The sequence below is a fragment of the Capsicum annuum genome, chromosome 6, assembly GCF_002878395.1.
Source record: "Capsicum annuum cultivar UCD-10X-F1 chromosome 6, UCD10Xv1.1, whole genome shotgun sequence".
Classification (NCBI taxonomy): domain Eukaryota; kingdom Viridiplantae; phylum Streptophyta; class Magnoliopsida; order Solanales; family Solanaceae; genus Capsicum; species Capsicum annuum.
Window position 1 is genome coordinate 91,686,277 of NC_061116.1, and position 17,051 is coordinate 91,703,327.

General features: G+C 34.9%; 1 protein-coding gene across 2 annotated transcripts in view; it reads left to right on the plus strand.

Moving 5' to 3' along the window:
- Positions 1-17,051, plus strand: part of LOC107873342 (putative ABC1 protein At2g40090) — a 67,915-nt gene that overhangs the window by 44,685 nt on the left and 6,179 nt on the right. For both annotated transcript variants that reach the window (XM_047414815.1, XM_047414814.1), the window contains exons 6-8: positions 5,440-5,476; positions 6,422-6,640; positions 7,320-7,431. In XM_047414815.1, the coding sequence (XP_047270771.1) occupies positions 5,440-5,476; positions 6,422-6,640; positions 7,320-7,431 (368 nt within the window). The remainder of the gene's footprint in view (positions 1-5,439; positions 5,477-6,421; positions 6,641-7,319; positions 7,432-17,051) is intronic.

Here is a 17,051-nt window from a genome sequence, read left to right on the forward strand (position 1 = left end):
TTTCGTCTTCAATATGGGGCGGTATTTTGGGGAGCCCAAAATTTCTTCATTCGGCGTTGATCCAATCTCTAAATAATACCGAAATCTCCAAACTATCCCTTGCTAACGAATATCGATGATCTCCTATTATAAATCTTCCTGCGCTGAAAGCTTGCTCCGAAGCAACTGAAGAAGCTTGAGTTGATAGCAAATCTCGAACCATCCTTGAAAGTTTTGGAAATTGCCTAATACGGGTCTTCCACCATGATAAAAGTTGTTGTTTTCCATTTTCATCTCTAATACTTTCCCGATCCTGCGAAAGATACGAATCAAAATCATTACTCTTACAACATTGAAGACCAAGTTCTTTGCCCATCTCGTCATTTAAATCATCATATCTACGTCTAGAAGTAGTAGGTTCGATCGGCCCAATATTTTGTTCCATAACTTTATACAAGTTATATAAACTCTTAGCGGTAGGTACTATGCTAGCACAAGAAATTTCAACTGATGGCTTTTCATGAGGTCCAATTTCTAAATTTTTGTATAATTTTCTAACCAACATCACTATACCGTGTTCTTTATAAAATAGGTTGAATAAATTAGTTGTCAAAAAAATTTGTGGAATAGGAAAATAACATGTTTAAAATTTTTCAAACATAGATTCAATTGCCTCTTTGTAAGGGCATAATTTTTTATATTTAGAAATAGCAGTAATAGTTACTAAAACAGAAGAAACAGTTGGAGTGTGTTGAGTAGATATTGTTTCCGTAGCTTGATGAAAAGTTTTCAAAAATTTACAAAGTTCTTGTATTTCAGTCCAATCATCTTCATCTAACATTAAATTAACATCCTCATTATAAGCATTATAAACTAATTGTATAGGTTTACGATATACAAAAGCAACTTCAAGCATTTGAAACAAAGAATTCCATCGGATAGGAATTTCTTTTGGAACTTTTCTATATGGAAGTTCACATTGATTACATTTATATTTAAAATCATCCACTACAGTCTTTCTTTTATTTTTAAAAATATAACTACAAGCAATTCGAACTTTAAGACAACCATTTCTAAACAAATGAACACCTTCATGTACTATCAAATTTAAAATATGCGCAACACATCTAACATGAAAATGATCTTTATCCATAGGACATAATCTAGTTTTTAACTCTTCAATAGCTTTCAAATTATTAGAAGCATTATCTAATGTGCATGTCATAGGTTACCAATAAATCTAAAATATTTCATGCTCTCCGCTATTGTACTAGCTATATACATGTCAGTTTTAGACTTATCAACATATTTATAAGCAATAATTCTTTTTTGCATGTTCCAATCGTGATCAATTCAATGAGCCGTGAGAGTAAAATAATCATTACCGATAACACTACGACCCATATTAGAAGTAACAGATATTCTACCATTAAATTTATCAAATAAGCAACGAAAATGGCAATGTTCAGCTTGAAATTTAAAAATATCATTTTTAATAGTATTTCGTGAAAAACCTTTAAAAGAGGGATTATATACTCGTTGAATATAATGAATAAAACTGGGATGTGAAGGAAAACTAAAAGCCAAACCCATAACAACCACCATTTTCGCTAGTTCTTCTCTATCTACATCTTCACTATATGTCGATGATGAACTTGCTTCAGTCGGGTTAAACATGTCTAAATGCGTTTGAATCATATTACCTTCTACAGATTCATGCACAAATTGTGTATCATCTTTTTTTGCCTTAGCCTCATTTTTTAGACAAACAAATTCTTTATAACATCTCGTCAAATGCGAATTTAGCAACCCTGTCCCTCCATTTTCCCCCCGGGCAAATGTTTAAAAACTTGCTTGCATTTCTTGTAAGTAGCAGTACTTTTAACCCTATCATGCCCCATAAATTTCCAAACTAAAGACCTTTTAGTACGTTCGGTACCTTTGGCGCTAGTAAATTTCGGTAAAGGGGGAAGTTCACCGTGTTACGATAATTTCGTAACCGGACTAGTAGGGGTAGGGGTATCATCTAACTCTTGTTCTTCTATATCATCTTCCTCCGGTAAGTCTACCTCAAAATTATTATAACGCCTACTTAGGGTCTCATTATCTAATTCCGTAGTGATACCAACATCGAAACCATTAGGTTGTGATAAACAAGTTTCATTAAATCTAGGCGGTAATGAATTAGTAGTAGTACTAGCCTTACTTTTTTTATTTCTACGAAAAATCTTACCAAATATTGTTGTTTTACCACTACTATTTTTTCCGAAATCCATAATTTAAATTAAAATATTAAAACAAGCAATACAAATATTATAATTAAAAAATTAATGTAAGTAAACAAATGTAGATACTAAAAAATAAAAATATAGATATTAACGTAAATAAAAAGAGATTAAAGTTGGAACGAATATACCGAATGTCTGCGTAAAATCAGACGTATACCAAATGTCGGAATTAAAAGATGGTAATTGAAGCTTGTAATATCTTCAACAAATCTTCAACTTTAACTAATATCATAATTGAATTTTCAACTCCAACTAATATAATAATTATTAATATTTAGAGAGAATGTGAGAATATTAAGAGAGAGTATGAGAATTGATAATATTTATGTGAAAAAAGAATTGAAATGAAGGACATTTATAGTGAAAATTTAAAGGGGTGGTGTGGGGTAATTGGGAGGGGGTTGTTTAAACGGCTACAAAGCAACGGCCAAAAGAGCCGTTGCCAGATACCTCCCCATTTCAAAAAAAAAAAAGGCAGATTACGGACCGGAACCGGAACTGGAACTACCGAATTTTTTTGAAGGTTCGCACCGCTAACGTTATCCGGACCATTGGGTACCGGCACTAACCGGTACCGTGGCGTTACTGGTAACGGAACGTTGGCGGAACGGAATTTTCCGGTTCCGTTGCCAGGCTTAGGGCCCGTGCAATATATGTTATGTTTTGGTCACAGTTTAATTGACTCAAATAGAATTTAGATAATTAATCATATTTTTAATATATCTTTAGATATTTAAAGCTGTTAACTGTCGTAATTTATAATATATTTAAACTCTTGTGATTTATAATACTTTTTTTTATTCTAATTTAAGTGATACTGATATAATTTGGAGAGTCAACTAGATATTTTGTATCTTTTAAGTTTTTTAAGTTGTTAATTATTGTGATTTATAGTATTTTTTTGAAATATGTAACAAATTAATTTTTTTTAGATATTTTAAGTTCTTATCTCTATTGTAATTTAAATAATTTTTATGTAATACATGTTACAACAAATAATACATGTTACCCCCTTTGTTCAAACTTTTGTGGCATTAATAGTTATTTATAATTTTATATCTTTTAAATTTTTTAAGTTATTAATTATTGTGATTTACAGGAATTTTTTTGTATTTTGTAAAAATTATATAACAAATTAAAATAAATAAGACAAACAAATTAAAACGGATGAAACAAATGAAGGCACGGGAAAAGACCAATAAAGTTATGCCAAAGCAAGCAGGTTGACCTCTAAATTTTTTAAGTTGTTAATTATTGTGATTCATGCTTTTTGTATGTAGTTTTTTGAAATATATAACAGATTAATTTTTTTTTGATATTTTAAACTGTTACTATTGTAATTTATAATACTTTTTATGTAATTTTCAAATAATATGTTACTCTTCTTGTCCAAACTTTTGTGTCATTGATAGTCAATTATATTTTTTAAATAATTTCATTTTTTGCTTATTGTGATTTATAGTAATTTTTCTTTTATTCCAATTTAAGTGGCACAATGCTTAGATAATCATAATAATTAATTAAGGGTGATATAGTACAAATGCAGTTGAAGCCGCGAAACAGACATGTCTTAAATGAATTATAATAACTAATTAAAGGTGATATAATAAACTTACTATAAAAAATACTTGTTGCAAAAAAATTTAGTGGACCTCATAGAAAACGTCAACTTAATTTAACATTAAATATTAATAATTTTTATAATACTTATTATAATAATTAATTAGGGGTAGTATGGTAAAATTACCGTTGAAGCAGCTAAAACAGACATGTTATAAATGTTTATTTTACTTTTTTTATTAAATATTATTAATTTTATAATGCGTAAATAACATATAATAATTAATTAAGGGTGATATAGTAAAATTACAGAGCAAACAGCTGAATGGTCGGCAAGCAGGACGACTGAAAGCTGCTCACTCCCTATTATAATATAAGAGAATTTTCTCTCAGAACTTGTTGATATTAATACTCTCAGTTTTGTTAGTTCTTTACCCCTCTTCTCCCTTAGGTGTGTCTGTTGATACATTTGTCTCTCCTTTTTCTGTGCTTATTTTTTGCTACAAGAATTTTAATGCTTATCAGGGATTCATTAATCACTTCTTAGCTTCTATATTTGCTCTATTCAACAACAACAACATACTCGGTGCAATTCTTCAAGTGGGGTCGGGGGAGGGTAGGATGTATGTAAACCTTAACCCTACCATTATGAGGTGGAGAGTTTGTTTTCGATAGATGTTTGGCTCAAAATTTTTTGTATCACATAGATAAGTAATATATTCAGGAACCTAGTAAGCAAAAATGATTGTGATTTAAAACCCAAAAACTAAAAATCCCGGTCCCGCCTTTGGACTACCCTCCGTCACCCCTACACCCAAAAAAGGAAACCCCAAAGGAGCCCAAAAAAGAAGATATCATAGATAACATACATTATTAAGAAAGATCTAACTGTCGTTCTCTTAAACTCTTTAATGCTCTTCTATATTTTGCTATTGGCAAGTTTCTTTACCACTCCAGATCCACTTTAGTACTTTTTTTGCGTGTCCTCATTCTAGCACCACGATTCTTGTGCTCAAAGACCTAGGCCTAACTTGACACGTTACCTTCTTAATGTAACATGTCATTGTCTTCCAATTGCTATATCTGCTAGCTTCTTAGCCTTGTGATCCCTCCTTCAGTTGATTGTCCTTAAACTCCTTTAGTTTATTGGTTTCATATAATAACTTTTTAAATTTTCCACTCTAGTTTCTCACTTCACATCAAGGATATTCAACGAGCCAATTCAACTCATTTATATATATATAATATTGTATGCACCAATATCTAACTACCTCCTTCAGTCGATAATCGATATATTATACTGTTTGATTTTTCCTTCAATTGCATATTGAAATATAGTCAACAACAACAAAATGCCCAATGTAATCCCACCAAGTGGTTTTTGGGGGAGGGTAGTGTACACAAACCTTACCACTACTTCAGAGGTAAAGTAGAGAGGCTGTTTCCGGTAGACCATGTTGAAATAGTATGTTGCATTGATCAGATTTGTGGTTTAAAGTAAAAACTAAACCCTTCTAAAGGGGTTCAAGACACTCATGATTCAATGCCTAGTTCCCATTTGTTTTACTCTACCCTAGCTTTCATTTCTGACCAAGCTTATTGAAGAGTGCAGGTGGTTGGTTGCTGAAGTTCGCGAAAGTATACCTAAGGTAGCTTCTGAAACTCAGTCAACTTGTTCTTGTATCAATTTATGAGTGCTCTTCCCATTTATCATATCCATGGTGGGTACTCGATTCTGTGAGCACTCCATGTTTTCGAACAACGTTTTATTACATTTCCAACTTTTCTTATGTCTTTTAGCTCCTTTGATCTCGATGTTTCTGTCCTGCCTCTTGAGAAAGCATTGAGAACCCTTGCCCCATGTACTAGAGTCTTTTTGTTTTTTGAACATTTTTGGTGCGGTCACTAATTCCTATGTGTATATATATATATATATGATTGCTACTTTTCAAAAGTCATGTATTTGTGGAAGATTTTTATATTTTTGTACAGATTTTACACGGGATTTCCCCTTCTCCTGTACATATGGAGAAAGTATGCTCCTAGGTCCTAGCTGGTGCTTTGATCCAGTACTTTTTAAATTTCTCCACATTGAAAAGAAAAGTTTCTTTGGTAGGTACCTTGAAAGTAAATTGAAGACATTTGGCTAAAGTTTTGAAACCTTTTTTTAGAAAAAGAGTTAGTGGAAGTAGCAAATGTGTTTGGATATATGTAGCTTCTTTAAATATGTGAGATTATTCTTTAATTTCATCGAAAAAAAAAAGATGTGAGATTGTTTTGTCTATAAGTGTCTTTTGAAAAAGATTCTCGGGGAAACACTCCAAGAAGAACTTCTTTGTTTATTTTCATTGGTAAAAGATAGCTTGCTCTTTCAATCCACTTCTAACTATTTTCTATAATCTGCTTTATATGTTAGTAAGAAATTTTCAAGATTTGTTTCCACTTTGAAGGTTTTACTGTTCATTATTTTCTGTATTTTATGGGGCATTACTTTCATTTATTGTGATATTAATGTTTGTCATACCTTTTATTTTCACGAGGAGTGTCCTTACAGGTTTTGACAAAATCTTGATAAGTTATATGATATCTATCAGGAACTAGATTTTTTGGTTGAGGCCAAAAACAGCATTAAATGTATGGATAACTTTCGGAAGCTATCTCCGCATATCGCAGACTATGTTTATGTCCCAAGGGTATATTGGAATTTAAGCACATCAAAGCTGTTAACCATGGAATATATGGAGGCTGCACAAGTAAATGACTTGAAGAGCATCCGAAGACTTGAAATTCAGCCAAGTGATGTGGTAAAGTTGGTAAGTTTTTTGCTTTCACAATAAGATATTATGTGATAATGACAAGTTTTCATGGTATCCTTGGTCAAAAAGGTTTATAGCTTTCATTTCTGGTGTATTGCAATTTATTCATATTGGTCATGGTTTTTGGATGCTTCACGTCCCAAGGTTATATATCCCACCTTATCAGCAGGGGCAGAGCCAAGTGGGAGCAAGGGGGTTCTGATGAACCCCCTTCGACAGAAACTTACACATTATATACAAGGTTAAAATGATTTTTTGTTCATATATAGCAGAGGCTGAATCCCCTTGGCTTCTTGTGTGTTTACTTCAAATTTTAAATCCCCTTAGTGAAATTTTTTGCCTCCGCCACATATCATTTTCCAATGTTCAAATAGATGATTTAGCAGAATGAGTGAGTTTAGCTTCTACAGGTAACTGGATTGACCTTGTCTCTCATTTAGGTTATCATGCTATTTCACATTTCAGTCTTAATGGGCTATTTCATGATTTGGCGCAAGGACCATGCTGGTTAATCATTACTCAACGTTCCATTTGATTTCTGTTGTTTTTGCATAGATGTCCATCTCATTACATCCTTTTTAGAAAATGTGAATCAATAGGTGTCTTCTCTAATATAGTTTTATACTTGTCAATTGAAGATAATGATTAAAGGATCATTATAATACCACCTATGTAGGTTAGTGAGACTTTTGCTGAAATGATGTTCAGACATGGTTTTGTTCATTGTGATCCACATGCTGCAAACCTGCTAGTCCGCCCTTTGCCTTCTGGTCGTAGGAGCATTTTTGGTAAGCCTTTCATATCTATCGTAATGTTTTATGTTTTTGACTTGAGTTGGATGGTAATACCTGCTGTCTATCCAAAGAATTTCAATTAAATATAAATATTGCTGAAAGTTGTCTTTCCTTTGCTTTAGTTGTAAGTATGTAATTCAATTATCCCATGTTGAAATATCTTAATGTGTATCATGCATCAAAGTTACCTTCCAACTCTAGAGGCAAATTGGTTGTACTTTTTGGTCTATATCAGTTACACCATACCTGAAAGGTGAATAATTTTCTGTTTTCTGTGTCTGCCTGCAAGTACGTTAGGGAGGTAAAGTGATACGGGTACAACAAGCTCAAGGCCATTCACAAGGAGCCAAGCTCGGGAGTTACAAAAACTCCAAGGCATGTTCATGAATATGGCCGTGTGTGTGTGTGTTATTAATCCATCTATGGGATTACACTTATTGAAGTGTGAAGAGGGCCTATAATCACACTACAAGGCCACCCCTTGGACCAAGGGTGTCTTGGTCATTTTCCACTCCTTTTGTAATAGACTATATATAGAACATATTAGGGTTATTTTTAGTTTTAGTTCATTATTGATATTACACAAGAAGACTTGTAACATTTTGAAAACTTCTCTCTTGAGAAGTCCACCCAAAACTTGTAGCAAGTGTGGTGACACGTGTTGTTCTTTGGCTAGAAACTTTAGTTCTTGAGGTGTTTGAGTTCCTCTTGGGTCCAAGTAAGAGTTGGTGTTGATATCTCTTAGTCTTAGGGTCCTTGTATTCGATACATATTAGGGTTCTTAGACTTTGGGATATTTTATGTCAAACTAACTATCTATTTCTATTGTAATCTTGTTGTTGTTCTCTCTTGATCTATTGAAAGCCGTGTGTAGTGTTACTTCTATCTTCTTGTTATTATCTTGTTTTCCTTGTGTTGTTGGTTGATTGTGATCATTTGGTATCAAGAGCAAGGTTTGATTTTGTTCCAACAAAATCAATCTTGTGTTTGCTACTTGAAAAGATCTCACAAAACTTGGTGTTCTTGTTGTGTATCTTGGCCGAGACTCTAAGACTAGATCTAGAAGTCTTTTTGCTTGTTTTGAATGTTTCTAGTATTAGTTTCTTCTTTACTAATACTAAAGGAGTCTAGATCTAAGTTTGAGTTTGTATTGTTGTTGTTCTTGGTAGTTGTTGTTGTTGCTCTTGATATTCTTCATCACTTTTCATATCTTGTTAAACATAAAGTGAGTGCTAGATCTAAAGAGGTTAAGAACAAAGGTGTAGTACTACTTGGTGAAAAGACTTGCTCAAATCACTCAAAGACTTGACAACGACTTTTCAACCACCTTCTATGTTTGAAGGACCATGTTTTGAGGAAGAAGTTCAAGTAAAGTCATGCCTTTGTGTTTGAATTTGAAAAAGGGCTCCAAGACTTGTATTTCCCTCCATTAACCAAATTCCTCCATTCCCAATTGTGAATTGATCAAAACTTGAAATTGGAAAGTTAAAAACTTGATAAAACCACAACCAATAGTGGACTGCCACGTCTCCATTTACTGGATACATCATCAATTTTAAGCTCAAATTTTGGATTCTTAGTTTCATTTTCTTGTTCCTTAGTTGCATTTGTTGGTCCTAGTACTAATTAACAAGCTAGTAATAACCTACTAGGTTGTAAATTAGTCCTTGAATTCGTTGTTTGTGTCTACGTTCCTTGAGTGCTTTTTATCTTTTTGATTCGTTGTAAATTTTTGGTTCAAATCCGACAAGATTTCTTTGAGTCTTTCAAACAAAAATCTATTCCGGACAAGAGTAGACTCATCCCTCGACTTCTCACGGGTTACTAGCCGGTTTACAACACTTGTGGAGCTAAGTGTTAGGAATCAAAGTGTGAAAGTGGTAAGGCTATTTTGAACTAATTTATTTGTTGTTTTGTAGGTATTCTTTTAGGTACATTGTATCCACTCCACAAACCGTGGACACCAATACACTTAGTACTATCATGGCATCTCTTGAGGCCATAACTCGGAACATGTAAAAGATGCAAATGGATATGACTTTGATAAAGGGGGATGTGTCATCGTTGAAAGGGGAAGTGTCAACAATGTGTGGGAGGTTGGAACAAGTGGAGAGTCAAAGGAACTCCCGCCCTTCTACGCCTCAACACTACTATGTTTCTTCTAGTGGACATGATCAAAATACTTCCGCTACCATTACTTCCTAAACCTTACATCAAATGCTCAATCCACCAAGACCTTCACAAAATGCCGCAAGCCAAGCTACTCCTTACCCCCAAAACCGAGACTTCAATAGACCATTTCATTCACAATCCCCTCAAATCCCACAAGAAGGACTTGGTAGCCAAATACCACCACTAAATCCGAATCCTTCATTCCAAGATCCACCCAATCAAAGACCATAACCTCCACTAAATCCAATTCCTCCAAACTAAGTTCCACTTAACCAAAATCAACCCATCCACATAGAGAAATATGGTAGAGAGGAACGTGAAGGGTATGGAGCTTATGATGATGCTTGTATGAGGAAAGAAGAGATGAGAGAAGGCTGTATGGATCAAAGGGGATACTGAGGGCATGAGGGAAAGTTGGTCAATGGAACCAACAAAGAAGCCGCCACCAAGAAAGGGATATGGGTATCAATACCATTAAGTTGAGTCTTTCAATCTTCAATGGTGAAAGTGATCTCGAGGCCTACCTTGCTTCGGAGTCATCTTGTGACAAGATCTTCAAGTCAATGATCTCTCCGAAGAAAAGAAAAGTTGCTATGCCGTGGCTTATTTTGAAGGGTATGCTAACACGTCGTGGGAATATGTTAAGAGGTTTGGGAATGAATTGATTGATGGGCAACCTTCGCCTTGGTTTAGATTGAGGTACCTCATGAGACAAAGGTACCTACTTGAGAGCTATAGACATAAGCTCCTTGCCAAGTTGTACAATTTGAGGCAAGGTAGCAAGAGTGTCATGGCTTACTATGACGAGTTCCAACGATTGATGTCGAAGCTTGATCACCGAGGGGAACAAGTAGGTCATGACATTATCCGTTTCAAGGTCGGGTTGAACAAGGACATCTCCTCTCACTTGACTCTTCACAAGTTTGATACCATTGATGGTATCTTCCAAACGGCACTAGAAATTGAAAGAGAGCTCAAAGAGAGATCAACTTACAAGGCAAGGGGACAAGCACCCTCGGGTTGGCCTAGAAACAAAAAATTGACTCAACCTTCCTCGGGTTGGCACAAGGGCAAGGATCAACCCGCCAATGCAAGGCAATTCGAGACCAAGGCCATCCAAAAATATCCTCCGAGACAAGAAGGTAGCAAGTATCCTACTCCTAATCCTAAAGGGTTCCAATGTTTTAAGTGTCAAGGGTAGGGACATAAAGCCGATAAATGTCCAAACCAACGGAATGCGATCCTTAGGGAAGGGAAATTATACTATCTTGGAGAGGAGGTGGGCATTGAATTTGAAGAGAAACAGGTCGAGCCTCAAAGATGGAGAGCAACCCGAGTATAAAATGCGTGAATAAGAGGATGGAGAAGATACTTGGCTGCAAGAGGGCGGGTGTCTAGTTCCAAAATTTGGTTAATAAGGCTTTAGATGATCCTAGCCAAAGGGAGAATCTATTCCATTCTAAGTGCCTTGTCAAAGGAGGTGTGTACCATGGTGATTGAGAGTGGGAGTTGTGCCAATGTTGCTAGTGCCACTATGGTCAATTTCTTGATACTACCCACTACTCCACATGCTAGTACTTACAAGCTCCAATGGTTGAACGAGTGTGGAGAATTGAAAGTCACAAGGCAATATGTGATTCGGTTCAAGGTGGGAAACTACCATGATGAAGTGCTTTGTGATGTGATTCCGATGCAAGCATGTCACTTATTGTTAGGTACACCTTGGCAATATGATAGGTCTACCAAGCATGATGGGAGAACTAATCGGTACTCTATTGAGTTAAATGGCCGAAAATTCACACTTCACCCTCTCTTACCATCTCAAGTGAATGAGGTGAATCAACAAATGAGAGAGTTGAAGGAGAAAGGCAAGAAGGCCGAGAAAGAGAGGGAACCCGAGGGTGTCTCAACTTCAAAGGGCAAGAACACTATGGTGAGGTTGGCTAGGAAGAGGGATCTCTTCTTGGAACACGATGACAACACTCCTATGCTTCTCTTAGCTCATGTTTTTAACACTAACCTCTCTATACATCTATTCCACATTCTATTTCTCTTGTTTTGCAGGAATTTGAGGATGTCTTTCCCAAGGAACTTCCGCAAGGGTTACCCCTACTTCGGGGCATTGAACATCAAATTGACTTCATGCCGGGCTCACAATTGCCAAACAAATCGGCCTAAAGAAATAACCCAATGGACACCAAAAAGCTACGACGTCAAGTTGAGGAACCCCTCAACAAGGGGTACATCAAAGAGAGCATGAGTCTATGTGCGGTTCCGGTGTTGATAGTGCTAAAGAAGGATGGAACATGGCGCATATATGTGGACTGCGAGCCATCAACAAAATCACGGTAAAGTATTGCTATCCCATTCCTAGATTGGATGATATGCTTGATGAGTTGAATGGTTCTTGTGTGTTTTCTAAGATTGACCGTAGGAGTGGCTATCACCAAATTAGAATGCAACCCGGTGATGAGTGGAAGACGGCCTTCAAGACCAAATTTGGTCTCTATGAATGGATGGTCATTGCCATTCGGCCTAACTAATGCTCTTAGCACTTTCATGAGGTAAATGAATCATGTGATGAAACCGTTCATTGGAAAGTTTGTTGTTGTGTATTTTGATGGTGTCTTTGTCTATAGCAAGTCCATAGCCGAACATGTGTTGCATTTGCAAAGTGTCTTTGATATCCTTAGAAAGGAGAAATTGTATGCTAATCTTGAGAAGTGTTCTTTTGGTGTTGATGAAGTTGTTTTCTTAGGTTTTGTTGTAAGCTCAAGAGGGATCGAAGTGGATGAGTACAAGATAGACGCTATAAAAAATTGGCCGACTCCACAAACCATTGGTGAAGAGTCCAAAGCTTCCATGGGTTGGCTAGTTTTTATAGACGGTTTGTCAAAGGGTTTAGCACCATTGCTGCCCCCTTGACCGAGGTCATTCGAAAGAACCAACCATTTAAGTAGGGTGATGAACAAGCTAAGGCCTTTGAAACCTTGAAAGCTATGCTCATTTCTGCCAATTTGTTACAGTTATCCAACTTTGATAAAATGAAGTTGAATGTGATGCAAGCAAAGTAGGTATAGGGGCTGTTTTGATGCAAGATCTAAAACCTATTGCCTGCTTTAGTGAGAAGCTTAAGGGTGCGACTCTAAATTAGAGCTTTGGGTAATTGGCAACACTACTTATGGCCCAATGAATTTGTGATTCGAACGGATCATGAATCCTTGAAGCATCCTACGGCTCAAGATAAGCTCAATAAACGGCATGCTAAGTGGATTGAATTCCTAGAAATCTTTCCTTATGTCATTCAATACAAAACGGGGTAAGGAAAATGTGGTTGCCGACGCATTATCTAGGAAACGTGTACTTGTGTCTACCTTGTCTTCCAAGTTGATGGGATTTGAGAGCCTCAAATCATTGTACCCCGAGGTCCCTCACTTTGCTCTTATCTTTAGGGAATGTGAAGAGCAACATCATCAAAAATTTTTTTGATGCCATTGCTTAATTCCTCAAACGCAAGAGATTTTTTAATTCATTGTGGGTGTTGTTTTGGTGGAAAAGGGAGGAGTAAAAGTGAATTTTAATGGTGGAAGAATAGAGTAAGAAGAAGACACAAAACTGGATTTAAAAAAAAAATTATTATTATTGCTTATTATATATGAGTGTGTTGAATTGATATTCTTTATCTTGGTTGTAGCCATTAATGGCGAAGAAGATATAGAGAAGAAGATGAATGTGGTGACCATTTCCTTTTTTATTTATTTATTTTATGTTTTTTTTCTTGATTGGTTGGGGTTTTTTATATTTAATTTTTTTGATTAATTATGGTTTCTCACTCTCCATTTGGAGAGTGTTACACTTGCCACGCCATGTCAGCGCCACATCAACGATTGTGCTCAATTGACACATTTTGTGAAGAAGTAAAGGGTTCAATAGGTACATGGTTTAATTGAGGTGCCTATATAGAAAAAGTCAAATAGTTGAGGGGCCTGTATATGTACTCAGCCTATTTTAAATTTTGTACTAAATAGAGCTATAATGGAAAAAAGCGTGCGCTTCGTTTCATGCTTCTCGCTTCTGTGAAGCGAGCCCTCGTCGCTTTTTTTCGCCTCTCGCCTTTCAAAACACTGTCCCGAAAATACACTTTTGCGATAGAGACAAGAATCATGAAGTCCCATAAAAATCAGCTTTTCAAGCATAGTATCAAGAATTTTACTCAAAAGTATACCACAATCATAAATAATGTTAAAGAAACTAATAATTTTGCACATTAGAACTTTCAAGTCAAAACTAGTTTCTTCAACAACTTGGACCAAATAGTTTCTTTATTCACAATTGAATTGTACTCTTCTAACCACATGATTAAGAGAACTAACAATATCATCCACAAATCTTAAATACAAGTATGCATTCCCGGAATCAAATACAAACATCAATTCCAAAACTTTCTTATGTTTCTCAATTAGTAACTCACAACATGAATCAAATAGTAACATTAAAAAATTCTCACTAATCACAACAAAGTTGCTACTATAAAGGTCAGAGGCATAGAAATTTACCTTTATGGCTTTACAAAGTCCAAAAAATAAGCACTAGCCATTCAAACAATTCATTGTTGGATTTAGAAGGCAAAGATACCTCAAATCATTTTGTAGCCCAAGAAAATGCTCCCAAGTATCTTACTTCATTGTAGATCCTCTCTTGATAGTGTTCCACAAATAGATCAACAAGGTTAATAAACTCATCAAAAGAAGAATTGCCACATTTATGCTCATAGATATTTGGCAATGCTTTAGATAGATCATATTTACATTTCCTTCAAGATGCATTTAAAAATTTAGTCCAAAGTATATCCTCAAAGACAACATTAGAGTAAGTAAATAAATTGACACAAAAGTTACCATCTATCAATTTACTATTCCATCACTTGTGCCTGTCGCATTCTTTAAAAGATTTTCTTCAATTTTAGCAGACTTTTCAACACAAGAAGTACTTTCAACAAATAATTTGGGAGTTAGCTTGTTAACATCCAAACAATTAACACCCTCAAACAAGTCAGAAGAATCATTTTCACAAGTCATGCACTCTTAAAATTTTGGATCATTACTTTCATCAAGTGTATATGAGTCAACAAGGAATGAATCATTCAATTGAAAATCGCCAAAAGAGGATTGTCAAAACTTTTAAAATTTTGACTTTCTTTAAGCTCAAAAACACTATCATCACTTCTCATGCTCTATTTCAAGAGTACTACTAGATAAAGTTCCAATAAAATTTACTTGCAAAGAGACAATCACCATCAATCACATTTTTAGTATTCCGAGTAGCTAAAGAAGAAATATATTCATCTTCATCACAAGAATTCAAGGAAACGCCATGTTTTTTCATATTTGACATGCCGCTAGCTTGAAGCATTTTAAGCTCACAATCAATAACAATTTAGCTCCACAATCATATTCAACTAGTGTATGGTCATCATTCATTTATCTATTGACACAAAGTAAAAAATCATCAGCCTCACCAAAAGATGGTCTAACATTCGCACTCAAGTCACTATCAAGTTCATTTGAAGTAACTAAAGAGTTAGGATTATTCTTTTTACCTTGATGAACACTTAAGGAATCTTCTTTACCTTAATTTTTTAAAATTAAGCTCACTTGCTCTCTTAAAGTAGTCCCAACTTGACTTGCTTCTTTCGATTCTTGAACTTCTTTTCATGTTGAATCGTTCTTTTTATGCTCTTCTTCAAGAATACCTATAAAAGAAGTGCAAACACTAGAAGAAGAAAAATTCAAAATGGTAGAGTTAGAATAAGAAGACTTCCCTTCTTAAAAAGAATAAGAAGACTTCTCACTCACACTTTTGTTTTTTTATTATCTCATTTTCATTTTTCTCACTTGCTTCACTTTTCTTCCTTTCTTCTTCTAACAATTCACTCTCATTTTTCAATTTTCTTTTCTTTTGTGCTTGTAGTCAGTCACTCACTTCATTCTAATTATTTTTTCCTTTTTGCTCTCTTGAATTGTCATCATTCACTCCCTTATTCCTCTTTTTCTTTTCTTTCTCATTCATTTTATTAGTAGTGCAATAGGCTCCAATGATTCCCTTTGAGTCATTGGGATGACTCTTCATATCAAGTTTCAACTTGGCATCTTTAGAAGCTTCCAATACTCTACTTGGATTGTTGAAATGAATTTGCATATCAAAGTTCAAGTTAGTAGTCTTTATTTTCACTTTCTTGACTTTCTCATTTGTTGTTGAAGATTTCTTAAAGACTGCGAGAGTTGAGACATGTTTTCGTTCTATAGAATCTACGACAAGAAGCTTTTTCAAATTTCTATCTAACCATAATTTATTATGCTTGAACCATGGAGCTTCTAAACACACCAAACAAGTAGACAAAAGGTAGGTATCACACCAAATTCCCCTTTGATAGCTCCTGTGGTAAACAGTGATCTTCACCTTTTAGTCAACCACCCTTCCACCAAATTTATATGGTGAAGTTTCGTATGACAAGGTATTCCGAACCACTTAACCAAAGAAGGATCAATGAATTTGGTATAACACAATTTATCTACACCCAAGATGCAGTCAAATGTGCAACCGCTCTTATAGTCCTCCACAATGACGTCAAATTTAATCAAACTTCCATTAGGCTAATGCTCTCTTATTCTCGTAGAATCACTGCTATAATAATCATGAAAACTTCACAATAATTCTTACTAGAAGTAAAATTATAAGATGAAGTTCTCCTTTCTCCATTAACATCCAAACCTCCATTGTAACTCCTTGAACCTGTATGACATAATTTGTACAAAAAAAGTGGTTAGTAAAATAATGGACCTCACAAGTAACTCCCTCACGTGTATAACTCAAATGAGGACACTTTTCTTTTCGCTCGTGTATACACTTAAAGGTCGTAAGTTTTTAGGAGCACACTCAAATGCTCTCACCACTCAAGCCTTTTACCACTCAAGGGTATTCCTTAGTCGATTCACAGTTTTATAATCTCAAAGTAAGCTTACAAGTGTCGGCTCGGAGTAGAGTGTATGTCGATTATGAAGAAGGACAAAACACACTAACAGACAAGGAATGGATTAAACACACAATGAAACTAAAAAGAGAAAAGTAAGAAAGAAATTGACGCGAAATGAAATACGAACACAAAAATAACTACAGATAACACAAGTTGAACTAATACTCAATGTTATCTAGATAAAGAAATTGACATACTATATGATTTGCCCATAAATCAAACAAACTCAAATTTAGAGCTTAGGGAGAAAGATTACTCTAAACTCCACATTCATCAAATCTATCAATACCCAACTCAAATCAAGTTTACTTAATCAATATGAGATACTTTTAAGCATCACCCGATAGTTTTCGAAATGAGGAATCAACTCAAACTCTAAAATTTCACTAAAATTCGCACTAGAAAAAAT